At 37.5% G+C, this 27,785-nt stretch overlaps 1 protein-coding gene and 1 non-coding gene across 2 annotated transcripts in view; both read left to right on the forward strand.

Annotated features, from left to right (window-relative positions):
- The window catches only part of IQGAP2 (IQ motif containing GTPase activating protein 2), a 264,412-nt gene that overhangs the window by 152,999 nt on the left and 83,628 nt on the right, over positions 1 to 27,785 (forward strand). Inside the window, exons 6-13 of the mRNA XM_033109917.1 lie at positions 1,588 to 1,655; positions 2,067 to 2,180; positions 2,808 to 2,986; positions 4,899 to 4,986; positions 8,866 to 9,029; positions 12,795 to 12,955; positions 17,537 to 17,661; positions 25,505 to 25,668. Coding sequence (XP_032965808.1) covers positions 1,588 to 1,655; positions 2,067 to 2,180; positions 2,808 to 2,986; positions 4,899 to 4,986; positions 8,866 to 9,029; positions 12,795 to 12,955; positions 17,537 to 17,661; positions 25,505 to 25,668 — 1,063 coding nt within the window. The remainder of the gene's footprint in view (positions 1 to 1,587; positions 1,656 to 2,066; positions 2,181 to 2,807; positions 2,987 to 4,898; positions 4,987 to 8,865; positions 9,030 to 12,794; positions 12,956 to 17,536; positions 17,662 to 25,504; positions 25,669 to 27,785) is intronic.
- On the forward strand, positions 17,884 to 18,012 carry LOC117025373 (small nucleolar RNA SNORA11). Its single transcript, XR_004423587.1, has one exon. It is a non-coding gene; the product is annotated as a small nucleolar RNA SNORA11 (small nucleolar RNA).

A 27,785-nucleotide genomic window follows, 5' to 3' on the forward strand; every position in this document is an offset into this window, starting at 1 on the left:
ATTATACCTTTATCAGGTTCCTAGGGGAACAGAGCTAGAAAGTTAACTAAAGGTGGGGTTCTCTCACAAAAGGGAAAGCAGTTTTCTTAACTTTTTACTCACAAAGCTTAAATGAATATAATCTGTTTTTAAGAACACAATTTAACTGTATATTGAAAGCTTTGATTGTATGTATACCCTTTCAGTCTGGCAGAACTTTTTCAGGAATTTATTGTTAACAAATAAGATATATGCATAAAGATGTATTCTCTATGTATAATATTCACTGCCATGCTGAATATTTAGTGACTATCTAAATGCTCAGCAATTGGTTAAGTAAATTATAATATGTTCATATATCATAGAATAGTATGAGATTATTGAATAGATACTTCCAGAAATAACTTTTAAAGGACTTATATCAAAATATTTAGTGTTTAACTCTGGGTGGTGATTTTCAATGTAATTTTTTTTAAATCATGAATCATTAATTAATAACTTTGTTTTATTACTTTTCTAAATGATTGTTTTGAATTATCAAAGAATGTTCATTTCAATGCATGCTATTTACATTGCTTAGTCAAACATTTAAGAGTTTATTTAATACCATTAAGAAGGCTTGATCTTGAACTCCTTTATTGAAATTTTATGTATTTTGTAAACTGCACAGATCCATCTCACATGTGCATCACAAGTGGTACTTTTGAAATATTTCAAGCCATCAAAATCATTCTCGGTTCATTTTCCCATATATGTTATTGTGTATTTTCTAATTTCTAATTAAAATCTCATAAATTATAAATCTATCAAAATTAATAATAAAGTGAATACGGAATTTTTTTAGTTGGGCTGTAGAATTAACCTTGGGGGTTGGGGAGGTTAGGATAAATATGGAACAGAAACTATGGCTCAGTAATTAAGCGGGAAAAGCCACATAACCATTTATTTTAATCTTTCACAGAATGTAGCTGTAGAGGCCAGCTCTCAGCAACTTTTGTCAGGTTATGGATAAGTTAGTGGGTGCCACCATTACTTCCTAAGGGATTTTTAGAGAAATATACAACTTACTCTCCATCTCCTACTTAGTAGTAATGCTCACGTCGTGCTTTATCTTTACATCACCCTATCCTACAAGAGTCTTGCCACTGTATTTATTGGTTCAGAATGTGTAAAACAAATATTTCCTCAAGGAGTGGTTGGTACTTGGAGGAAGATTGAAAAGGAAAATATAATAATTTGACCTGTACTTTCAACAAAATAAGAATCACGTGAGGAATATCCAAGGAAATGCTTATTGTATTTATTAGCTGTTTTGTATTAGTTGTACTTCTTATTCATCCTCCACATGGATGGTAGAGAGTTGGTTGACTCTACAGAAGTGCCATGTGCTACACAATACCAGTCTTTGAGACAGACTGGGGTTTTAGTCCCGGTCCCACCAGGGGTTATGGTACCTCAGGACTCAGTTTTCTCCTCTACAAAATGAATGGATTAGATGAAATAATCTCTTAAGTTTTTCTCAACTGAAAAAACCCTTCAGATTTAAGCAATTTCTAACTCTAAGATTTATGATAAAGTTTCTGATAATTGTATGTTTTTTTCTTTCAGTCTGTATCTCTTCAAACTAGGAATAGCACCTCAGATCCAGGATTTGTTGGGCAAAGTAGATTTCACAGGTATTGTTATAATTTTTATAATGTAGTGACTAAGGAAATGGACCGATACTTTTTTTTTATCTCAGTATTTTTGATTCCTTTTTTCGTCTATATTGATCCGAGGAGAAAACTTATTATTTTGTTTGTACTCAACCAGCTTTCCTTTTCCCCACGTTTATGAAATGAGAAACGGATGCTGGCTTCTTCCTAAAGTTCTTGTTTAGAAATGGTCCCACCTTCTTGATGAAGACATTTCTTTCTTTTCTTTCTTTTTTCAAGAATGGCATGGCACTTTTTATTTTCTTTAATCCGAAAAATAAGCCCCACATATCTGGGGAGGGGACCCTAGGATTAAGACATTTCTGCATATAAATATACTCATTCTGTCTCCATCTCTGTGGTTTTCTTTGATTTGTTGTTGTTGTTTTTCAGAGGAGGAAATCAGTAATATGAGAAAGGAACTTGAGAAATATGGAATACAGATGCCATCTTTCAGCAAAATAGGTGGTATTCTAGCTAATGAACTGTCCGTGGATGAAGCTGCATGTAAGTCTATTTAAAATCCAAACATGCCATTGACATGAGGCTTACCTCTACTTTATTTGTTGATTCTGGTTACAAGAAACAGAATATTTAGAAGATAATTTTAGCCCCCTCTGAAAGCTTTTATTATATGTATCGTAGATCGTTAATTTGAGTGACGTTAAACATCTGTTGGTGCAATGTGAATTAAGAGGATCCAGAAATATCTTCATTCTCCAAAATATTTCTCTGCTTTCTATATCCTTAGATTTTAGTGGTAAGGTACATTGCTGCATTGTCTTTTAGTGTTTCAAGTTAAATTGCAGACATCTCTTGGAAACATCCTGGTACTTTAAAAGTGTTTGTGTTACGTTTCCAACCTCCAGGTGGTTGAGAAAATGCTCGGTTCATGTTAGCCATTCAGTGCAGGTTGAATACATGAATAGGGCTTATGTAACAGATGCTGCGACAGGACCCAGTATAGATGGGCATGTGGAGAGGTTGTCAGAGGTGTGCTCTGTGATGTGTCAGAGGGCTCTTGTCACGCTTACTGGGAGCCAAAGAAGAAAGGAACACTGCTTAAGTTTATGCAGCCATGATGCATGTTGTCTTTTGCTAATAAAAATCTTTTTTTTTTTTGTCTCTTCTCAGTGCATGCTGCAGTTATAGCCATTAATGAAGCTATTGAAAAAGGAATAGCAGAGCAGACCATTATAACTCTAAGAAACCCAAATGCAGTTTTAACTTTAGTGGCCGAAAACCTTGCACAGGAATATCAGAAGGAACTCTGGGAAGCCAAAAAGGGAAAAGAGGAAAATGCAAGACTGAAGGTATTTAATTAGATTCTCAGTAACAGATATGGTTAGGAGTAGGTGGTTTGAAAAAGCCTTAATGTTAAAAGTGTTATTTTTAAATCAACTGGCTGTGGTCTCTCTAGCCATAGGCAGATGGTTTGGGTGAAACGTAAGGGTGAAAGAAGACCATGCACTATGTAAGGAAATTAAGTTTCCTTTTATGATGAATGTTGTAAGTTTCGTGGTTTGAAGGTCATGCCGTAAATGTATTACTTACCTGGAAGGTATAGAAGTAGCAGCTAAAGATCTTCCCTCATTAGGCATCACCAGCAGACCTTGTATTGGCCGAGTTACCTTTGGATTTATTAGTAGAGGTTAATAATTCAGTGTGGTGAAGTTTAGAGAGGATGTTTTTGAACCTACTCTTTCCAATATTTATCTTCATGTTTGAGAAAGAGCTTTTCCTCCCCAGCTAAGCAGCCTGCTCCTAAGCCTAACAACTTCCCACTGCCCACTTCCTGCCTGTCTTGTGTTATGGAGACTTGGTCTACATTCAGATCTTCCACTTCCTTGACAACTTCCCTCTTTGTAAACTCTTGTCATGTCAGCTTCAGCTCCATTACAAAAGTGACCACTTTATCGTACCACCTTTCCTCAGCTGGTGGCTCCTACCGGCATCTGGCACGCTTGCTCCACCCGGCCCGCCTACCTTGAGATTATCTGCTCCTTTAGCTTATGTGCTTCTTTGCTGCTCTGGTTCTCCTCTGCATCTCTTAGTGTCTCTTCTTCCTCCTTCCTCTAAATATGGGGATTCTTCAAGGTCTGTCTCTGTTCTTTCTCAATTAAGCTCATACACTTGTTGAAGAAATCAGCTGCCAGCTTGATACCAGGCCCCTCTAATGTTCCTCCAGATAACTTCTCTTTGTAGCACAGGCCTTGCCATCCACCCCATCGGGTGGCTGTTCATCTCTACCCTGACCTCTCGCACGTGTGTTCCTTGCTCACTTCCCTTTGGAATGACTTCCACATTGTTTCAGAATTCTTATTATGTCCCCTATCCCCTATCCATCACTGTACTCTGTTACCTTTTCTTGCTGGGCTTACATTCATCCACCTGCCTTCCAGTCTCATCAGTCTTGCCTCAGCCCTGCCCCTCCTGACCTTACCTTAGAACTCCTGCAGCACCTTCCTCATGGGTCTCCCTGCTTCCTAGCATTCTCCAAGCCAATCCCTCTCAGAGCTAGAGGTTGCAAAATTAATCTTTAACTACAGATCTGATGTCATCCTACCAGAAACATCCCCTGATTCCATACTGCCTACTAGATTAAGTAAGGTCCTTTGCTTGGCCTGAAAAGGCCTCCAGGATACCCAGCCTACCTCTCCATTTTTTTTTTGGCTAGCCCTGGATATACACTCCATGCTGTAGCCTGACTTGCAAAGCTTTCCCACCTTTGTGACCAAATCTTGCTGTCTATATTGTGCTCCCCTCTTCCTTTAACATTACTCTGTTCCTCCAGAACTTCCTCAATTGTTACCTCATTTTTAAATTTTCCAACTGAGTATGAACTTCTATAGACGATATTCTGTTCTACAAGATGTAGTCATTATTTGTGTCCTTGATTTTATTAGACTGAATCAAATGAAATTGCCAATATTCAACTGGTTTTGATATTTTAAAAGTGGCAAAAATCAAGGGGTCCAACCTAATGTTTTCCACATTAGACAATCAGGCTTTTTCAGAAAGTCACTGGGTCTGTTGTTTATCTTTTTCATCCTTGCTGGGCCTATCTAACCCTAGTGCCCTGCATAAAGCAGCTCTCTTAAATGCTTCTATTGAGTTCAAATGAATATTAGCAAATGGTTCTTATCACTCTTTGCATTTTTGCTTTTGAATATTGAGCTTTGGGAATATTTAACCTCCGGAATTAGTGAAAACTTTGTATTGCAGAATAACTGTATTTCAGAAGAAGAAAGAGATGCGTATGAAGAACTGCTGACACAAGCAGAAATCCAAGACACTATCAACAAAGTCAATAGTAAGTAATAGATTGTATGAAGGGAATGGATACTTCTACAAGATACAAATTTTTCTGGTCAGAGTCTCTGCAAAACTCTCAACTCGTATCCTTGTAAAACTGCCTTATATGATGAAAAAACCACTAACTGTCAATGTTGCTCTTAATTATTGCACATCACCTGACAGTCTCCACGGAGCTTTTTTGGTGATCTGCCCCCAAATCTATGCAAGATATCGCAAGTTGTCTTGGAGCTAATTTGACTGTACCTTCCTGTTTCATCACGGGTATAGTGTATGTCATATTTTGAACTTACCCCTTATTGGGCTAATACTGACAGTTATTTAGTAAAATATTCTGACTTAAAGATTGTCATTCCTTGCTCGTGATTATATGATGGCATTTGATTGGAATTGTAAAAGGTATCATTGACGGTTCTGCTCTTTGTTACTTCCCAGTCACTTGTCTACAGTTTGTAAGAATTGTTTTCTTACAGCTTGTGAAGCTTCGGCGCAAGTGAATGAGACTTGCCAGGCCAATGAAATCGCATGGTGACAGGTTTAAACCCACATCCCTGAGACTCTATGGAGTTGCACAGTTTAATTTTTCTTGGTATCCAGTTCCATTGTGTGACTATGAAGAATACAAAACTCAGGTCATTAAAATAAGCATATGCAAGTTTAGATGCCTTAATCTCCTTGTTCGTCTTTTTCCCTTCTCTAATAAAATTCATTTTACTTGAGGCAGGTAGGAATTCTGATTGACATTTATTTCCCCAAGGTCAATCTCAATAACATATATATATATATATATAAAATCTCGAAAATGAATACATGAAAGACCATTTAGCCTATGTAATCAAGCATGTGCACCATCTGCCAAATTTACATTTGGCGTATCCACTAATTTCAACTGTCCTAAACCTTGCCTTTAATTTAATGTCATATATGAGCTTTGAATGTTCTTTTTTTTCTCTGAACACCTTCAACAAAATGCACACCTATAGGTGTTACCTAGAAGTTTGCTCCTAAGTTGATGGTAGAGACACATCCTAAAAGCTTCAGATGTAAGGCCTTCAGATCTGAGGCCCAGATAACATTGATGTAAATATCTAGGAGTTAACAACTGAGTAGCTTTAAGAATTTACCTCACACACACAGCTGCTGAGAGCTCTAAGGTAAAAATTTTTTAAGGGAACACCTTAATATTTTGGGATGCGTATTCCTATTCTTTTATCCTTATTAAATTTTGAACATGTTGGTTATTGTACATGAAGCACAATTTCAAGTTTCTCTTTCTGCTCTATTTGAAAGCTGAGAATTTCATTATGCTTCACAGAAATGAGTTACAGGAAGAAATTGACATTGCCAGCAAAACATCTGAGGTCCATAAGCTTAGTGAGGAAATGGTTCTGTAAACTTTTGCCATCCTTTATTTTTGAAATGTTTATAACCACTGTGGGGACAGAGCCCCAGAGAGCAGTTTCCAGGTTCTCAGACTCACGTGAAAAGGTGCTGGCTTGGGTAGTAGATGGCCGTCGGCTGAGGCTAGTTGACCGTCAGCTGTAGCTGGTTAGCCAATTGGCCACTGATAGAACTGCCGCGGCTGCGCTGGAGAGGGGAGTCGGTGGGTTGGCAGGCAGAAAAACGGACAGCAGGTCGCATATCGTGTGAATCCAGCCTCCAGTGAGACTATAGTGGTATGACTCCCCTACCTGTGGCTCCGTGGGTGTTCCTTTTTGGCCTCGCCACATCCTGCATTCTTATGTGGGGAGCAGGAGCTGAGACCACGCAGGCCGCCCAGCACGACAACCACTAAAACAGATTCCTTTTTATTGTTAAATAAAATGCCTGATGTGACTGTTTTATACTTTTACACTTTACTCCATGACAAATTTAATGCCAAATTAGCTATACTTTTTTTCCCATTTTTAAGTAAAAAACATGAGATGATTTGCATTAATGCATAATCAGCTGAAATTATGAATGACATTGCAATGGTTGATGGCTTTAAAGTTGTAGAACATAATTATTCTGAAGTTTTGATTTCTCCCCATCTGAAACTTTATAGTCCAGTAGAACTAAAAGTAGTCTTGAAAAAAACCTTCTAATGCATATTTTAGTCAGTGACATGACAATGAGACAATTGTGTACCCTTTAAAATATGTAAATATAGCTACCTGACAAACTTTTCCCCAGCCATGTAGGTTATTATTTAAAATGTTAAGGTGTCTACATTCATAGCGGCCATAGTAGTGGCATAAGTGACAGCTTCGATCATAATGTCACCAGCTCTGTCGTCAGATCCTTCAGCTTTGTTTGAACTACAATTACTTAACTTTTGGGTTTGGCAAGTGTATTCCATTCATTGCATGACGTATTCTGTTAAAGTCAGGGCTGGAAATTTTGTTAAATTCAGAGTATAAAAGAGCAGTTAAGGTTATTTTATTTTATTTTTAGAAGAAATGGTGCATTAAGAGGGTTTTAAGAATGTGATTTTCTGGTAATATTTTACCATCCAGTTGTGCAAACTCATATGACAGAGTTTTCAAAAGTAAAGCAAGATCCTGTCCAAAGTAATCAGAGACACAGCTGAAAGGCTTTGGATAACTAAACAGCGAACACCACAATCATTGACCTTCCTTTCTGGAATTCTTTCGTTTGTCATATTAATTCTAAGAATAGAAAAAAGTGTTTGGGTTTTTAGGATCTCTTAGAATAAGTGTACATTTTCTAAGGGTGTGGCATGAAAGATTGCATCCGTTGTATTTCCTGCTACTGAATGATGCCTCTTAGTGAAAGGTTATGGAGGGTAGCTCCTTGAAATGTAATTAGAGAAGATAAATTGTCATCTGTTAAAAAGGGTTAGAATAATCTTAGCTGCAGTCTAGTCATATATTAGGAAGACAGACTAACCTTTGAAATGCTCTAGAAGTCTATGGGTCTGTGTTGTTTCTACTACCCTGAAGCCTTCTTTATAGAGTAAATGTCCCGTTTGCTGTGGCCTGATGGCAGAGTTCATCACTCATTCTTCCATTTGGTCAGCAGTTCCATTTCTGTTTTTTGAAAACTATGCTGAATCTACTGTTTCAAGCACCTTCAGTTTGGTCACTAAAATTCAGGTCTTTGTAATACGAACATTGCAGCTGGTAGAGACATCGCAGACCTTATGGCTGGGTCAGATAATGTCAACCAAGGCATTTCTGTGATCAGGGATTTATTTTTTAAGTTAACTCATACTAGCACAGACTGTTCAATCATATGACTTTTGGCTGTCACGTTTTTAAAAACATATCTGAATTATTTTTTTTTAAGAATCACAAGTTTCATAGATCACAATGTTGAAGGAGAATGTTCTGAGAACTAATACCATCAATGTTAAGTAGCAGTGTGTCCAAATGCTAATTCTGGGTTTTCCATGGTGCTGTTTCAGAGGGAGAATATAGCAGTAGGGCAAGCTTCAGTCTCCTTGGGAAGGCAATACTGACACACAGGAGCTTTAATGAGCAATGCTTTTGGGATCTCTATGGCCCAGCTCCAAATATTGTATGGATGCCCAACGTGTGAAATCCTCAGGGACTAGAACAGTGTGAGAGCTTCATGGAAGAGGTGGGACCAGAACTAGTCCTGAAAGGAAGGATTTTGTGAGGAAATCATGCTAGGCAGTAATCATCTCATAACTCCAGCTCGTCAGTGCTGAGGTTCTTTCAGGGATTTCCTCCAAGGACTGGACTGACTTCCAATGACTGAGCTACCATTTCCAAGTCTTTGCCTACCGTCCATCTGCAGCTTTTCAGGGTTCATGGAGAGTGACTACTTAGGTTTAATCCTTGGACAGGTGGCTGGTTGGGTCAGTGGGAAAAGTGGACATTCTGATGGAGTGTGACCCCCACATCCTCAGGGCTGGCTGCAGTGGACCACATCAATGCTGTCATTCGGGAAGGCAACCCCGAGAGTACAGTGCTTGCACTGAAGAAACCAGAGGCCCAGCTGCCTGCTGTGTACCCCTTTGCTGCTGCAATGTATCAGAACGAACTTTTCAACCTCCAGAAACAGAACACCACGGTAAGTCAGAGGAGACTGCACTTCTGGAGATAGATATTAAATCTGAGTCCGAGCCATGAGGAAAGCTGTTTAGGTTGTGAAATGGGGTGTGGAGCCTTTAACTTGTACCAAACTCCCATCTCATTGGCCTCCCTATACCAATTCCATGGCCACCTTCCTCTTTAACTCCTGCTTTTAATCTACATAAAGAATCTAAGAGCATAGTCAGGAAACTCAGACACATTGGAAACAGGTGGTTCTTATTCTCTGATTCTTTTTTTAATTTTGGATAATTTTTTAGCTATATGTGATGTTTTTTTTAAATATGTTTTTTGATATAGAAAAAATAAGCTCTGAATCAGCATTTCTAGAATCTGGAAGCAAAAACAATAGCACCATGGCCTAGATTTTTATAAATTTATGCTCCTCAATATACTAATAGTATTAAACAGTAAGGGTACAGTAATTAAGAACATATGTACTACAAATTAAGCCAAACAATAGAACAGAATGCAAAGTACTAGAACAGAGCCAAGAATTTAATATATGAGAGTGCTAGTGTTTCAAAACGGTGGGGAAACGAATGAAATCCTTACAAGTGTTTCACCACTTGGGAAGAAAACATTACCTCACTACACACATCAGAATAAATTTCCAATATATGAGGTATGATCAAATAATATGGTGAAGGCTGCTGCCGAGTGCCATCCATCAGAAACACGGATTTTCAATACGGGAAGTGACACATCAAACCTTAGTAACAGTGGGTGACAAGTTTCAACCTGTTCAGTGCAATCAGTCGGGTATGAGCTATGGTTGAGAGAAGATGTGTTTTAAAGTGTACCATCCTCCATCATGACAATGCTCCATATCACACATCGCTTCTGGTATACAGCAATTTCTGTCAGTAACATTACGGTGTGACCTTATTCACCGGACCTGGCACCGTGTGACTTCTGGCTCTTCACCAAAAGTCAAAATGATTCAGGGCATCAGGGCATCAGTGCAAGTAAAGACACTCACGAAAGTGGACTGGCAGAACTGCTTCAGAAAATGGCAAGAACGATGGAATCAGTGTGTTCAAAGCGAAGAGGAGTATTTTGAGGAGGATTAATGGCAATGTGTCTTTTACTATAATAATTTTTTTTATTTAAACATTCACCGTTTTGTTTGCTCACACCTCGTGAAAGGTTAAACATAAAAATTTTTTTTAAATTAAAGTTCCAATGAAACATAGAAGGACACTGGATCTTAAAAATCAGAAACAGTACTGATCCACCAAAAAAAATGGGAGGAGGGAAAGCATGAACAGGCAATTCACAAACTATCTAATACACATAATGAGAAACACAAAAATATGTTTAAACTCAATCAGAAGTAAGTAAATTATATGAAAACGAAATACAATTACTTGTAGGTATCAGATTGGTAGAGAATTGAGAGATCTAACCCAGTATAGGTATAAATTTGGGGCAGCAGGCATCTCCTACACAGCTGATGGGAGTGGAATAGGTATAGCTTTTCTGGAGGGTGACCTTAGTCATGTGTATCAAACCCATTATCCTGACAGTAATGTTGCTAGGAAACGAATATGAATCAGAAAGTTGTAACCACAAGATGTTTCACAGCATTGCCTAATACCGAGAAGCAGAAAACAAACCACTTATTTATTCACCTGAAAACATTGCTCACACTATTATTAAGTGGAAGAAATGAGGTTAAAATGTATAATGTTATCTTGTTTATTTGTAATAAAATAATAAAATCAGTTAAAAAAACAAAACCTTTGTAAATGTTTGCATGAATTAAAAATAAATAATAGGATATACACTAAAGGACTGCATAGTAGGATTTGCTTTCTTATTCTTGCTTATCAAGATTTCCTGTTTTCGAGATGCTCCTGTTTACTTGCCAGGACTATTTTAACAGTAGATAGCACAGATACTTGCCAATAACGTTTGAAAAAAGAATGCAAACAAATTTGCATTTATTTGAACAAACAAGTATTCACAACGTAGGTGAAAAAAATCCAATATGTATAGTATGAGGAAACTTTTATAAACAAATATCTCCCCCAACTAACCTTACATGTACTTACATGTCTGTATTTGCATCAAAAAAATATAAAGTCTTATACCAAGAAAAAGAAAGAAAAGAGTTCCTGTTTTCTAAATAAAAGGATACTACCGGAGGTGCCAAAAAAATGTATACAAACGGACACTTTGGTCAACGTTGCTCGAGCAGTAGTTCACTGTAATCAGAAGTGTCTGGATGCTGATGGTGACCTCTTTGAGCACCTCTTGTAATTGCAGTAGTCAAACGTGACTTGTATTCATCTTTTTTTATCAATATATATTATTACGATTTCAATGCAGTTTTCCTTTCTTAAAATGTGTGTATATTTTCTTGGCACCCTTTGTGTTTTGCAGTAAGAGAAAAGCAGGCTTTTTTCTTAAATTGGCTTTATGTTCTCTCATTAATGTTTTCTTCCACTTCTATAGCTTTGAAGCCCAAGGCAACTTGAACTCTAGCATAGTTACTCATCTGCAACAGGTCACCCATCAACCAGTAGTTGCCCAGACCCATTTCTTCTTCATATCCGCTTATCCTCTTACTGGATACCACTGTAGATATTTGTGGACAGTTCACTGGGAGGGGTAAAGGAGGTGAATCTCAAATGATTCTGTTTTGTCCTTTACTTGGAATTTTATACTTTCCCTACGTGTTAAACTTGTAGTTAATGTAAGATGTGTGGATGAAATTCACTTACATGTTCCCTATAATAACTCTTTCCTCCCATTTGGTTTGGAAGGTAAAATTATGCTTTGTTACTCTAAAATCAGTTTGATATAAGATTTCTGTGGAGATCCAGAAAGCCGTAATGTATTTTAATATAAATATTACACTATAAATATTAAATACATATAATATAAATGTAAAGATAGATGTCAGCTTTATTTTATTTCATTTTCATGCTTCCTCTGTGGTTCTTCAATATGATAGAAGAAATAAACCTTTTGGAGTTGCACCAAGTCAGCATAAGATGATTAAATGCATGAGAGCTTTGAAAGGGGAAGGTGTTCTGAAATCTAAGGTGTATTTTTTAAATAAGCCAAATCCAGATTTATAAACCATATAAATCTGGAGATTCTTATTGCCTTTACCTAAAGATTTACCTTACATTTCTTCAAATAGCTAGCCCTTAAGAGTACATTTTAAAATTTCTACCCCGTATAAAAAATGTGACTTAGGCTTATATTTTTGGAACTAGAATCAATATTCTTGGCTTACAGACTTTGATTTACTTTTCTGGGGTTATAACTTTCAGGTGAAATTCTTCCCTCTTTTTCCTTACTCTCAATTCAAACTCAAAATTATTAGCTGTGCTAAAATCTTACCTTGCACTCTCGGACAGGGACAACCTTATCTAATCCTTGGCTTAATTATTTGGAAAGCCTGAGTTTGTAAGCACTCAGTATAGCTGGGAGTAGGAATCAACTATAGGAATGCAGATGTTTGTGGAATCATAAATGTTGGTTGTAATTAACTCAGTTTCCAAAGTCACCACCTAAGAAAAACTCAGAAGTCATTTTCCTGTTCTTTAAAGTCCATGAAAAACAGGTGGCCAGTGAGCCCTTTTTTTCTCCTGGGTTCTCAAAATCTTTGACTTTTCATTGTTCTTTGAAATGTGCATTCTAAATACCTGAAATGTGCATTCTAAACCCCCATCACATCCAGGAGATGTGTTATTTTGGAGAATTTATATTGCTGTGTGTTTTCTAACAGAACTATTTGGTCCACGAGGAGCTCTTGATTGCGGTGGAAATGCTGTCTGCTGTTGCTTTACTAAACCAGGCCTTGGAAAGCAATGATCTTGTGTCTGTGCAAAATCAACTCAAAAGCCCAACAATAGGCTTCAACAATCTGGATGAGACATATGCGGAACGGTAAGTAAATATATTCCAAACTTCTTTTCAGTGCATAAATGTGTGTTTGGCAGATCTCACAAATGAAGGATTTGTTCCTTACCGAAGGAATCCGTATATCCATGCTCATTTTCTGAAAAGTTAGTCTATTTTGTTTTAAGAGTCTTATTCTGTGGTAATTACTGACCGATTTTGTCATTAGCAAAGATTATTTGATAGGTTTAAAGTAAAAGAACTGTTAAAAACACACTTTCCCTTGAGCTTCTTTGTGAGATGACAGAATATACAAAAGTTGGAAGCAACGTTAATAGTCATCCAGTCCAGTTCTCTTATTTTACTGATAAGGAAACTGAATCTGGATTTATGGGCCCAGAATTGGGCAGGTGGGTCCCAAACCCCATTCTTCTGATTGTTAAATCAAAGGAATCCTGAGATCACAGTGAATCATGGCGGTGGACACAAAATCAGTTTAGTATCTTTTATTTCCTGTTCCTGAAATATGCTACTAGATAGTATAATCGATAGTATTATAAAACACTATAGCAGATCTAGAGACCTGAATAAGGAGCCCAGTGAGAGATTCAGTAAGAGGAAAACAAAAATTATAGCAAGTGATTTTCCATCCTGGATTCTGGTGACCACCAGGGGGAGGTGTCTGCTTAGACCTTGACAAACTGCTCTTTTCAGATCTTGACGCTGGAGCTGCTCAAGTAGGTAGGTTGGGGAATTCCCTTGGGTCACGTGCAGTTGTACAGGAAAAAAATTTTTTAACTTAGAATTTTTAAAAAACGGTGTTTAATCACATGTCTATGTAGAGAATGGTCCAAAAGTAGTAGGGCAGTGAATTTTCCCTGTTTTTAGTCTTCATGGAGAAACTGATGCTCTTATACTAAGTAAATTTGTCCACCTCGTTCATATAACACCTCAGAGTCTCTTTCCAAGATAATTTATTTCTACCTCCACTGCTTCTATTAATGACACCACCTTTCCTCCAAGCTTAGAAACCTCAAGCTCAACTTGAGTTTCCACTGCCCTCTGCCAGGCACCCTCGTGCTGTGAACAGCCTGCTATCCTCCCTCCCTGACATTAGCCAGTCTGTGTGCACTGTACCTCTGCAAAATGTTTCCGTGTCCCAGTGCCCACCTCATTGAGACTTTGCAACCTCACTTCTGTAATAACCTTCAAATTAGTCTCCCTACATCTTTCCTATCCTCATTCATTCTTACCTAACAAGGCTTTGCTGCTCCGTTAGTGCTAGAGTAGAAGACAGACTGATCACTCCCTTAGGAAGCCTAATGGAGCACTAATGGGGAACCTTGATGAGAGAATTGTCAAGACTGTCCCATAGATTTAGCATCGTTGGCCACGCCCTGTAAATGACACCCTGTAAATACCCCCTCTCCAAATCACCCATTTTGATTATCAAAAATGTTACCCTCCCCCATCCCAATTTACAAATAACCTATTAATGGTCCCATACCCTGTTTAAAAACCACTTTTACCCCTGTAGTTTTCACCTGGGGCCTACAGATACAGCTTCAGAGTTCAGGTATTCTGTATGAGAAGCTTTTAAAAATTGCGTTTCTTTTAATAATCTTTCTAAAACTTGATTTAAGCACTTTCTGGGTCACCTGGATGACAATACTGACATCAGATTTCAGTGTCCCCTTTAGTTCTTATATTGACAACTGCTGACCTTCCTCACCATTCCACTTTCAGTGTCAGCTTTTTAACCCGGTTTTCAAGTTTAAGAAACACTGCTGTATCTGGGCCAGTCCCTATGTCATCTCTTCTGAGAACCAGCATGATGTGGTTAGATGAACATATCTTTGGGGCCAAAAATATCTGAGTTTGACTCTCCCTATGGTTGTACACGTTCTTCATAGCACAAAAGTGCTATGTCCACCTTGATGAATTCTTACAAAGTCTCTACCTATTTACCATGGCTTCCAACCTTGGGACTGTGCTTTCCTGGAAAAGTACTTTTATCTAACTCTCACAAAAGTAATGTAGGGTTGGCATTGGTTCTAGGCATATGCTGTCCCCACATTAATTGTTCTCAAATCTCGCTATGTTTATAATGCTACTGTATTTGAATGTTCACCGTTCTCATCTGCATTAAGAACAGACTCCTCACTGTAAAATAAACGTGCTGTTCTGACCTTAGCTCCAGCTATATCCCTCCCTGTATTTTGCACTTCAGCCAAGCTGGATCCGAACACCCGGTGTTCTTTCTGGCCTGTCTGCTCCTATACATGCTCCTCTCACCACCAGAAACACGGTACCTGTCACCCATCTCTGCCTGGCCCAGTGTTAGAGCTTTCATGCCCTGCCTGCCATAGATGACACTTCCATGACTTCTTTCCGTGCTTCTCCTTACTTCTGCTAATGTTATCTCTTCTGAGAACTAGCATGATGTGGTTAGAGGAACATATCCTTGGGGCCAAAAATATCTGAGTTTGACTCTTCCTAGCCAAGCCCTTTTCTCTTCATCTATAAAGCACAAAAACAGACAAAACAAAAACACCTACTCTGCATCGGCAGAACAGTTTTGAGGATTAAGTGCCTGGTTTAGTCCATCCTGGACAAGGTGCTCTACCACTAACGTTTCCTTCCTCGGAACCCCGTCATTTCTACTCTTACGGACGATCTCGATTTTTATGGCCCTTCCTGTGTTCCACTTTTATGCCCTTTTGAGTTTTTGTCTTCTTATCCACTAGACTGAAAGTTCCTTGAAGTAAAAGCTGCTTCTTGTTTATCCTATTGTTCCCTGTAGTGCCTGCCACAGGTTTTGTGCACAGTAAGTGCTTAAACATTTGCTGAACTAAATTGGAATTTTAATCTTTTCAAAGCTTCCCAAATCTGTTAGAAATACAATCTTACTAGTCTGTCCATAGCAGACAGTGAAGAAAGCTCTGAGAGAGGCAGGGAGGAAAAGGACACGGACCTTGTGGGTAAACTACAGAATACTTTGATACTGGACACTAATACTCAGGGAAAAGCCTGTGGAACTCTTTTGTGTTACCCCTAAAATCTGTTCCCTTTGGCTCGTGTTTGTTTATTTCTAAAGAAATGATGGACGATTGTGTTTTTTTTCTGTGTTCATCCTTAAGCTTTCTCATTTTATTCCCACTGGGTCATCATTTAGACGTTAAGCATGTGAAATTCCCATAAGGATTTTGCACTTTTTTTTTAGAATGGTTCTTTCTGTAAGGGATGCTAACCAGTGCAAGTTGCCATTTATCCATATTGTTATTATGGTCAATATTATTTATTATATATTACTAGTGACACAGAGTATTTTCTTAGGTTCATAACTCTTGGTAAGGTGAAAATCAGACACACCACAGTTAGCCAGTTTCAGGCCTGCATTTGGTGACACCTCATTTAGCTGCAGATAATGAGTCACTACCAACACTTCCTATTTTGAAAGAGGTAGTTCTCTCTCAAGCTACTTTCTGTGGAAGACACTTCAGTGTCACCTTGAGACATGCAGAACTTTAAGAAAATTTGTCACAAGAGGAAAACAGTTTTAGACTCAATGTGATGTTAATTCTTTTAACCTCTGTTAGCAAATCCACAGGTGCTATTCAGAAGTCAAACTGCCTGGTGAATCAATATGCACTTAGAGGATGGGTCTTCATTTCCCTGGTGTGATGCAGAAGCAAATGAAACTATCTATGGAATGCCTTTACTTTGGGCTAGAATAGCTCACGATAGCTTCAGGTTATAACATTGGTTCTGTGATTTTTAAATAGGAAATCGATTATCGAGAAATGAAAGTTTCTTAGTAATATATCAAGATGGGTGGGTTTTTTTCCCCTAAAATTTTCCCAGACAAGAAAAATAATTGGAATCGTTGACCAAACTCTTATTTTCCAGAGGGCTGTGCAGATGAGGAGGGTCAAGGGTCAGGGATGAGGTGGGAGAGTGCTGTGGCAGTGAGGGGACACAGAAGAGAGGTGTTTGAGTAGCCAATCAGAATCCTTAGGAGAAATGGGCAAGTGAGGAGAAATTTTAGGATATTCAAGAAAACATACAGTGAGGATGTGTGTTAGTTATTCAGCAAGATTTCTAGAACTGGGTTTGCATTTTATTGGATTCCTTGGTGGACATATTGGATCTCAAGGTAACCCAGCTGTATTAGGGTTCCAGTAGAAGAAAGGTCTCTCACAGCTCAGATTTTGGAAAGAACAAGAATAATAAAAAGAACCCTTGATGGAAGGGTTGAGAGCCATGGTAATTCAGAGCCAAGACACACAAATGGGAGGAAAACTAGTAACTGGAAAAAAAAAAAGGCAATTTCACAGAGTTGAGAACTTCTGAGTTTTTTTTGTTTGTTTTGTTTTGTTTGGCTTGAGTTGGGTACGAGGTTGGATTTTGGAGAATTAAATAGCATTTGTACATAAAGAATTTTTAGAAAATGAACACTATTAATATAAGTGAGCTTGTCTTATGTTGACAGAGCTGCACCAGACAATTTTAGTTGCGTTTCTACTCTTTGTCTAACCTCATAAAGTCTATCTTTGGCCCCATGTGTCAAATTTCATATACATACCATGAACAAAGAATGAATGTCTCTGATTGTTTTCCCTTCCACAGTTATGCAAACGAACTACTCTCCATTAAACTGGAAACCTTATCCCAAGGGCAAGAGAACTTAACCTGGAATGAAATTCAAAATTGTATTGATATGGTTAATATTCAAATTCAAGAAGAAAATGAACGTAAGTATGGAACACTTTCTTCCTCTCATATAGGGAGAATAAGGTGTCTGGACAACTTAGTTCTCTAGGAGTGCAAATTTTTACTCACGGAGCTCTATGAGAGCATACTCCCCTAAAATGTATCTGTCTATTTATACATAAATGTTATGCCTCTACTACTGTGCCAACATACTATAAAGCATACATAAAAAGACATGAAAGGACAGAAAAAATACATAAGTAGGAGTGTGATCAGAGCAGGGTGCCTGAAGAATGGCTTCTCTGTTTACAACACATCCAACAGGAACTTGGGTTGACTCCTCAGAGGTGGCAGAACACTATGACCTTCCTGTGACATTATGCCCTATACATGGAAAAACTAAATAAATAGAAGTCCTCATATTGTTCATTGGTTCTTCAGAGATGACAACTGTAGATGATAACTCAGCTTTGTAAGCACTCAATTTTATTTTGACCTTTCATTTGAGCATTTTCTGAAATATAACCCATGTTCCTGCTCTACGAAGAAATTGGAGCATATTGAATCGTTGCTTTATAATCACAAGTTGTGATGATTTGTTGTGTTTCTTGAAATTATGAACTTCTGCATGAAGTGGACAACCCCAAGAAGATATGTCCTGAAACATACTTTCTAAATGTCAGCTTGCTTCCTTATCCTTTGCCGCTTGCTTATAGAAACAGTGAAGAAAGAGGAGCTGTGTTATTTCAACCATCAGTATATTCACTGCTTTTCTGTAGCATAAATTTCCAAATTCAAGTTTCAAACTGTCTTTTCCATCATCAGAACAAACCAGCACCATCATTTTTGGCTTTCTCTGAGTTTCTTGATTTGTCAGTAACATCGGATTAAGATTGAGAATATTGTTGACCTCCCTTCTAACCACCACCTTTGACTTACTTTTCTAACTTACTTGTTCTAAGTTTGCTGATAGAGGAGGCAGATACTTCTCTCACAAATGTAGGGTGTTTTGTTCTAGTATGTTTTGGTAAGCTCTTAGGTCTGGTCTTCGAATGCTCTAACTTCAGGATAATGAAATTACTCTTGAGCTAAAACATATGACTTCGTTAGTTAATTTCATTTGCATAGTTTTCTTCTCTTTTTACTGTTTCCTGCGAGCACTATGCCCAGCATCAAGGCTGAGTTTGTTTTTCTGTTAAAAATCGTCTCACGCTAGGCCCCAAATAGAAAACGGTGTCCAGGTGTGTTGTCTTGACGCCGTGTTGACGCTGTGTACCATAGATCTATCACCGTTAAATGAATCCCTGGGCACTTTCTTTCTTTTGTCCTTTTCAAATTGTGTACAAACCTAAATTTCCTCTTTTGCAACCACAGTCTTTTGCTTCCTTTGCATTTCTTTTTACTGAAGCATTTTGGAATTCCTGCAAGGAGATGGCTTACACATGGCCCACTTAGCTCTTGCCTGACACATTGGCTTGGGAGCCGGTGGTTCTTGCCAGATGTTAGCTAAGAGAGAAGCACTCATTTGAGCAGATGTTCAGCATCATCTGGTGAGGAAGAAAAACACTGGTGTGTATGTCCTGTTACAAAGCTCAGTTCCACAGTCCTCTGCCCTCCTGCCTTCCTCCTAGACACCAGTTCCATACTTTGAGTCTCCAGCAATGGTTTGGGTGCTTTGGCTAATGCCACCCAAGGGTAGGACTCCTCTCTTTGGGTTGGCAAAGCAAAGAATCATGTCCCATCTTTGTTTGCTAACTTTTTCCCAGTTCTTTCTGACAATCCCCACCTTGCACGTCTGCTTTGGTGATTTTGGTGTGTGCTGCTTGTGCAAGTGAAGGTGCGTTAGTTCTCAGTGTTGAACAATTCAGTTTTACTCTCATTCTTGACATTGATTAACAAGGGGGGGGAGGCCATTTTTGTCCCAGACTATCTAATAGAGCCTTTGCTTTTACCAAGAAAAGAAAAACAAGTAACATTTGTATAACTTTAAAAGAACGTGGTCTTTTGTAGGTGTATATCATTTTTAAGCAAAAATCTCTTTGAATTAGAATGGCATTTGTCTAGGTAGCTACAGTACTATTATTCTCCATGGGATATGTCACATGGCTACTACATGCTATATATCGTTTTATTTTTTTTTTTAAGCATCTTGTGAAGGGTGTGTGCCATCACCAGAACGGTTATTTTATATATTCCTTATCATATTTCCTTTCTAGAATTTGGGGGATTTAATGCAGAATATTTAATGTCTATTATTTGGTTTGTTTTGTTTTTCTGTCAAAATGAGGTATTTTTGTTTAAAGTTCTTCAAGTATTGAGTTTGATATATGTATAGGAAATTACTTAAAAAGCTAAATTAAAAAAATAAACCATTGTGAACAGGCACAAATTGTACAGTAAAGTAATTAAGTCATCTGAAAGAGCTGAGAATTTTTCGTGGACATCTTGCAAGTGCATTATTTTCCCACCCCACCCCTGTCACATGCACGCAGATCTAATCCTCTGAATTGTAATGTGTATAAGGTATGCAGCTAATGCGAAATGATAAGTGGAAGGTGAATTTAATGGAGAAGCTGCTGAATGCATTTCCTCAGACTTGGATGTTCTGTTGATTTCTTACTGGAAAGTGCATTTTTCCCAGTAGTACCATAGAGGAGCATTATTTTAACCAGGTAGGCTCGTTTTCTTCCTTTGAATTTTTGCTTTTTAAATTTGGTAGGTACCATTCTTTGTAAGTTATCTCATCTGCTTGTTCAAATTCATGACCTCTAAGAGAATGCCCACTATCTCATTGGACTAGAATCTTAAGGTCTCACACAGTGATTTCAAGTGGTCCATGAACTGAGGCCCAGCAATATTTGTTCAAATGATTTCCCCTTTACTTCTCAACAGAGGAAGTGAATCAGTAATGCCCAAGGGGGCTTTGGGTAGGTCTTTTAGCTCCTATGAGGTCACTTACTATGACCTCAGGGACTTGTGTTCTTAGGAACACAGCAAACAAATGTAAGTAGATGATTTCAATCAAGTCAGCTGGAATGGACTCATTCTCAGGTGATCAGCCATTAGGAACTCATTTCTCAGACATAGTTCTGTTAAGATCATTTTTGGATGGGGTGTTTAAAAGTATTTAAAACAGTCTATCCAAGAGGGTGTCCAGAGAATGACATGAAGTATTCTGTGATCTCCAGTTTATAACTGCTGCATGGCAAAATGATAATACCTTGTATATGGATAGTACTTAGACTTTCCTGAATTCTTCCAGTGTTTTGAGATAATGTAAGTTGTATGTTAGAGAAGTACTTTTGCTTTTTCTTCAAAATACTTAAGTATTATAATCGGGAATAATTTCTAGTCATTTTAGATTGTCCCTTCCCTTCTCCAGATAACTTTTTCATTCTTAACAAGGCGGTATGTATGGATGATCTATTTGGACAATACTTACCTAAATAGTCTACCTTAATTTCAATGTCAAGATAAAGATACATTTTAAAAATGAAAAGTACTTACTCTATTTCATAGCATATCACATTCATAAAGTGACTTGTGATGGTTTCTGATGAAAACTAACTGACAAAATGAGAAGTAATAAGTTTGGAATGTTTATTTAGTAATAAGAACGTTTATTTTCTAAGCCTACTGCTTGTTAATGTTTAGATTGTTTAGTAGTTCTTGTCCATCGGCACTAATCTGAGAAGCAAAAGCCGCCCCTTTAATAAATATATATAAATTTATTTTATATATATATATTTTATATATATATAATAAATATATATAGCCAAAAAAAGTATACACATTTTAAGAAAGGAAAAAACTGTATTAAAATTGTAATACTCATTATATACCAATAACATGATGTAATACAGAATTGTACACCTGAAATCTATGTAATTTTATTAACAATTGTCACCCCAATAAATTATGAAAAAATATATATATATATCAATAACGAAAGATGAATACAAATCATGTGTATACATTTTTTGCCATATTTATATAATACACACACATATATTCATGTATATACACATATTTATACATATACTATAGTTTTTATGACTGGTTGATAGTTTATTTTTAATAATAAGGTGGTATTGAGAAGTGGCCTCCAAATAGGTTCCTTCTGCTAGCGTTTCAAAAGCTTTTCGATTCCATAGCTTAGTTTCTGTGCTTTTCATTGTTGGAGCTTATAGTCTACATCCTAAGATCCTGTGATGTGATAGAGATGATAGAAGGTTAAACTGTTGGATATGCTTATTTTTCCTTGGGTACCTCCATGCCTTAGAGCTCCAGATGTTATTTTACCACGTGGTATTAGAGAAACAATTTGTGGTATTCATTAGTCATACTTGAACTTTAATAATATCCCAGAACATGCGTGACTATGTTGATTTCTATGGAGCCTTCCTACACTTCCCCCAGCCATGTATGGCTATTTCAACTAATTAAAATTAAATACAATTTAAAGTTAAGTTCTTTAGTCATACTAGCCACATTTTAAATGCTTAATAGTTAGATGTGGTTAATGGCGACCCTTTTGGATAGTCCAGATACCGAACATTTCCATCAGTATTCCATTGCACAGTATTGGACTGTATTGACCTGGAAATTGACTCTAACATTGTATGGAATTACTTGATTTCATAAGTACCTCTATTTTGGCATTTTTTTTACACAGTGGTAAAGTAGAGGAATCCCAAGAATAGAATGTATATCCAAACCTCTTTGTACTTCAGTTGTTTGTTTGTTTTTCTCTATATGTCTACATTAAATTCTTCCAGCTCTGGTATTCTCTGCTTCCATCATCCAATATCTTGGCATTACTATCTAAGTGAGGGTTACACTAGGAATTAGCATCGTTGCTGCTACTTTTATGTAAAGTTACCACCCCTTTTTATAACAGTTTCATTGAGATATAATTGCTATATATGTATGTGTATATATATATATATATATATATATATATATATACACATACATATATATATAGTTATATATATATAATTGCTTTTTATTATGTTTTTATGGTGCTTTTTATTATTTAAAAGTTATACAACTATCACCACTATCTAAATTCAGAACATTTTCATCACCATAAAAAGAAACTTCATACCCATTTGCAGTCACTCCTGTTTTCCCCTCCTTCCATCCCCTAGTAACCACTAATCTACTTTGTTTCTATGGATTTGCCTATTCTGGACATTTCATGTAAATAGAATCATGTAATATGTGGCCTTTTGAGTCTGGCTTCTGTCACTTAGCATGATGTTTTCAAGGTTCATCCATATTGTATCATATATCAGTATACTTCATATTCCTTTCTAGGTCAAATAATATTTCATTCTATGGCTATACATTTTGTTTATCCATTCATCAGTTGATGGATATTTAGGTTGTTTTTACTTGTAGCTATTATGAATATTGCTTCTATAACATACATGTGTAAGCTTTTGTGTGAACATATGGTTTCAGTTTCTTTGAGTATATACCTAGAAGTGGACGTGCTGGATCATATGGTAATTCTGTGTTTAATATTTTAAGGAACTGCCTGTTTACCTGGGTGACTGTACCATTTTCCATTCCCACCAGCAATGTATGAGAATTCCAATTTTACCACGTCCTCACATCACTTGTTATTTTTTTTTTATTATAGCCATCCGAATGGGTATGAAGTGGTATTTCATTGTGATTTGGATTTGCATTTTCCTAATAACTAATGATATTGAGCATCTTTTCATGTGCTTATTAAAAGAAATGTCTTTAAAGAAATTCTATTCAAGGGGGCCGGCCTGGTGGCTCAGGTGGTTAGAGCTCCATGCTCCTAACTCCGAAGGCTGCCGGTTCGATTCCCACATGGGCCAGTGGGCTCTCAACCACAAGGTTGCCAGTTCAATTCCTCGAGTCCCGCGAGGGATGGTGGGCTGTGCCCCTGCAACTAAGATTGAACACGGCACCTTGAGCTGAGCTGCCACTGAGCTCCTGGATGGCTCAGTTGATTGGAGCGCATCCTCTCAACTACAAGGTTGCTGGTTCGACTCCTGCAAGGGATGGTGGGCTGCGCCCCCTGCAACTAGCAACTGGCAACTGGACCTGGAGCTGTGCTGCGCCCTCCACAACTAAGACTAAGGACAACAACTTGAAGCTGAACGGCATCCTTCACAACTAAGATTGAAAGGACAACAACTTGACTTGGAAAAAAAGTCCTGGAAGTACACACTGTTCCCCAATAAAGTCCTGTTCCCCTTCCCCAACAAAATCTTAAAAAAAAAAAATTCTTTAAAAAAAAAAAAAAAAGAAATTCTATTCAAGTCCTTCGCCAATTTTATTTTTATTTTTTTTAAGGAGGGTGCAGCTCACAGTGGCCCATGTGGGGATCAAACTGGCAAGTTTGGTGTTATTAGTTAGCCCTGCGCTCTAACTGAGCTATCTGGCCACCCCACCTTCATCCATTTTAAATTGGGTTTTGTTTTTAGTGTTGAACTGTAAGAGCTCCTTATGTATTTGGCATAGTTGCATACAAGTGTCTAAGTCCTTTATCAAATCAGGGCTTGCAAGTATTTTCTCCCATTATGTAGGTTGTCTTCACTTTTTTTGATGGTGTCCTCTGAAGCACAAAGTTTTAATTTTTATAACAGCTCATTTATTTAATTTTTTTTTCTTTTGTTGTTTGTGTTTTTGACATCATCACTGAAAAGTAGTGCCTAATTCAAGGCCACGAAGATTTACTCCTATGTTTTCTTCCAAGGGTTTTATAATTAAACCTTTTACTTCTAGGTCTGTGATTCACTTTGAGTTATTTTTCTGTGGAGTGATAATAGGGAATCCAACTTCATTCTAATGGATGTAGATATCCAGTTGACTCAGTGCCATTTGTTATAAAGACTATTATTTTCCTGTTGAATAGTCTTGGCACCCTTGTCACAAATCAGTTGACCATAAATGTAAGGATTTGTGTCTGAACTCTAAATTCTATTCCATTGAGCTGTATGCCCATCCTTATGCTAGTACCATGCAGTATTAACTATAGCTTTGTAGTTTTGAAATTTAGAAGAATCCTCCAACATTATTCTTTTTTTTTCTTTTTTATTTCAGGTGTATAAAACTACATAGTGATTAGACATTTACACCCCTCAGAAAGTGATAACCCCAACAAGTCTACCACCCCTATAATACCGTATATAGCTATTACAGTACCATTGACTATATTCCCTATGCTGTACTTTACATCCCATGACCACATATTTTTTTAAAAATTATAATTAACATTCAATATTATTTTGTACTAGCTTCAGGTGTACAGCATAGTGGTTCGTTTTTCAACATTGTATTTTTTATTCTTGGTCCCTTTCACTTCCATATGAATTTTAGAATCAGCCTGGCAATTTCTGTTAAAAAAAAAATAGGCAGCTGGGATTTTGATAGGGGTTACATTGAATCTGTAGATCCATTTGAGGAGTATTTTTATCTTAATATTACGTCTTCCAATCTATGAACAGGAGATGATTTTTCCATTACTTTAGGTCATCTTTAATGTTTTTCAATGGTGCTCCATGGTTTTCAGTGTACACATCTTATGCTTCTTCCATTAAATTTATTCCTGTCTGTTCTTTTTGTAATTATAATGTACTTGTAACTGGAATGTATTGTAAATAGAATTTTTTTCTTGATTTCATTTCAGACTGCACATTGCAAGTGTATAGGCATACAACTGATTTTTGTACATTGGTCTTTTCTCCTGCATCCTTGGCTATACTTATTTATTAGCCCTTACATTTTTGTGTGTGAATTCCCCACCCTCCCTTGCTAACTCAATCTTTGCCATTGGTAATTCTAGAGAGCTTATAATGTACTGTAACTTAAAAGGAAAACGTTTTCTTCATTTTCTAGGAATTGTGGCTGTAGAGTACATCAACGAAGCTATTGATGAAGGGAATCCTTTAAAAACTGTAGACGGGCTGATGTTACCTACTGCTAAGATCAGAGATGTAGACCCAGAGCACGCTCAGCACTACCAGGATGTTTTATACCATGCTAAATCACAGAAACTCATGGTAAGTCTTAGGAGCTTTGTTTCTTTCCAATTTACAGACTGGGTGAGGGAAAAGGTGGAAAGGAGGATTTTTTTAAACCATTTTTTCCTAAAGCTTATGAGCTTCTTGTGCCAGCAATTGCCTGTGGATCAGAATGGAAGGAATAGGGCTATCATTTTCCTGCCATCAAACATTAAGGGAAAGCCAGCTCCAGAGCTGATTACTGCTTCTACTCTTTTACTGAAAACTCAGTTGTGGGTGAGTTCTTGTTCAGAATCCAAGTTATTGGATATTTACTGAGCATGTACTAGGAACATAATGCAATATATAGCATCTGGTATGGGAAAGGGGATCCGAGGAATCCAGGATACCATTTGAATGTTCTCTGTCTTAATCCTCAATGCTTAGAAATTTATTGAGGCAGTAGGCATTCTCGGATAGAATGCTTAAGTAACATTAGAGATAAGTATGTGGCAAAGTGTCAAAATGAGGAGTGCGCAGAATGATTCAGAGATAGTTGGGATTGTTGTGGATTAGAATCCTAAGAGAAGCTGAGCTGGCATGGAGACAGAGTAGGAGTTGCGCCTGAAAGGTAAAAATGAGTTGGTTAGGTGGGTGGAAAGCAGGATGATGCAGGTAGGTAATGGGTACCAACATGGTTTGTTCTAGGCATAGGAAGAGACTGACCTGTGACCTGGCCAGAGTCCCCATAAAGAGCAGAAGGTTTTATCTGGCTGTGGAGCTTGTACTGATATTGTAAGGGGTCCTACAGATACTGGCCACTATTGGAAGGGTACTGGACTAAGTGGTGAGGCTGTATAACCTGTCAGTAGAGAGTGGGAGTGATGCCACCTGGGACCTAGACAGTCATAGCTACCAAACAAACCCAAAAGTGGTGAGCATCTCCTCTGTATGGGTCTTTAGAACCATCTGAAATAGGAAACGTAGCTTTGGTTAGAGCAAACATCTATTGATCACCTGCGTTTGCCAGACATAATATTAGAGACTTGATGCATATTTTCAGATAATCCTCATAACAGCCTTATGAACTATCATTATTACCATTTCACAGATAATGAAACTAAGACTAAGTTGTCCAAAGTTACCCCAAAATAATTAGTTCTGTGACCATGCTGCATTCTGTGTGATTCAGAAATGTATATTATGGTACATTATGACAGATGGAAAAGGATGTTTATCATAGCATTGTTTGCAATAGCAAAAGACCAAAAACAACCGAAGTGTCCATTAGGAGGGGACTGGTTAAATGAATTGCAGTATATCCATACAGTGAAATACATAAAAAAAATGAATGGATTTATATTAGACAATTTTTAATACGTATATGTACTGTTAAGTGAAAAAAGCAGGCTTCCACATACATAAAAATGGGATACACCCCCATATATATGTACACTTATGTGTGCATAAAATACTTCTGGAAGGAGACACCTTCTGGAAGGTGAACTAGGTAGAAGTCTGATATAAATGGGAGACTTCTTTTTCACTGTGTTTTTGTGCCGTTCAGTTTTTTAAAATTTTTACAGGGTGTGTGCATGTATTACTTACTCAGTGTTTCTAAACTTTCAGAAACAATATAAACAACTCACAAAGGGCTACTTCCCACAGGCACTTAGTCTAGTTTCTAGAACAGGACCTTCTGCTCTAATCCAAGTGTTCCCTTCAAAGCAACAACCTTCAACTCAAGTCATTAGAAATATTTTGGCATCATATAGTCCCCAACAGGGTACAGCAGTGGTTGCCTCTGGGGAAGCTCATTGAGTGGCGAAGGAAGAAGATATGTTTTCTAATCTTTTTAATTTTATACCATATATTTCCTATGCAAAAAAAAAGAAAAGAAAAGAAAAAGAAAAAACTTAATAAATAAAAATTCACTCAAATTATAAAAAAAAACCAATGTAAATTCTGTTCACACTGCTAAACTGCCTCATTAAAAGTGAAGAAAACTGTTCCCTAAGGTAGGGGCTTCCAATAGGGGTAGCAGTAGCATGGCTTACCCCGTCGGCTTTACAGATGCCCTCGCAGAAATCTTCCTCAATTGAGCCTCACAGCAAGCGTGGGTGCTCTCTTATCTGATATGAATGAACCTGAGGCTTGGGTTGAATGCCATGCCTGTG

Source organism: Rhinolophus ferrumequinum, chromosome 7 (assembly GCF_004115265.2).
Source record: "Rhinolophus ferrumequinum isolate MPI-CBG mRhiFer1 chromosome 7, mRhiFer1_v1.p, whole genome shotgun sequence".
NCBI lineage: Eukaryota > Metazoa > Chordata > Mammalia > Chiroptera > Rhinolophidae > Rhinolophus > Rhinolophus ferrumequinum.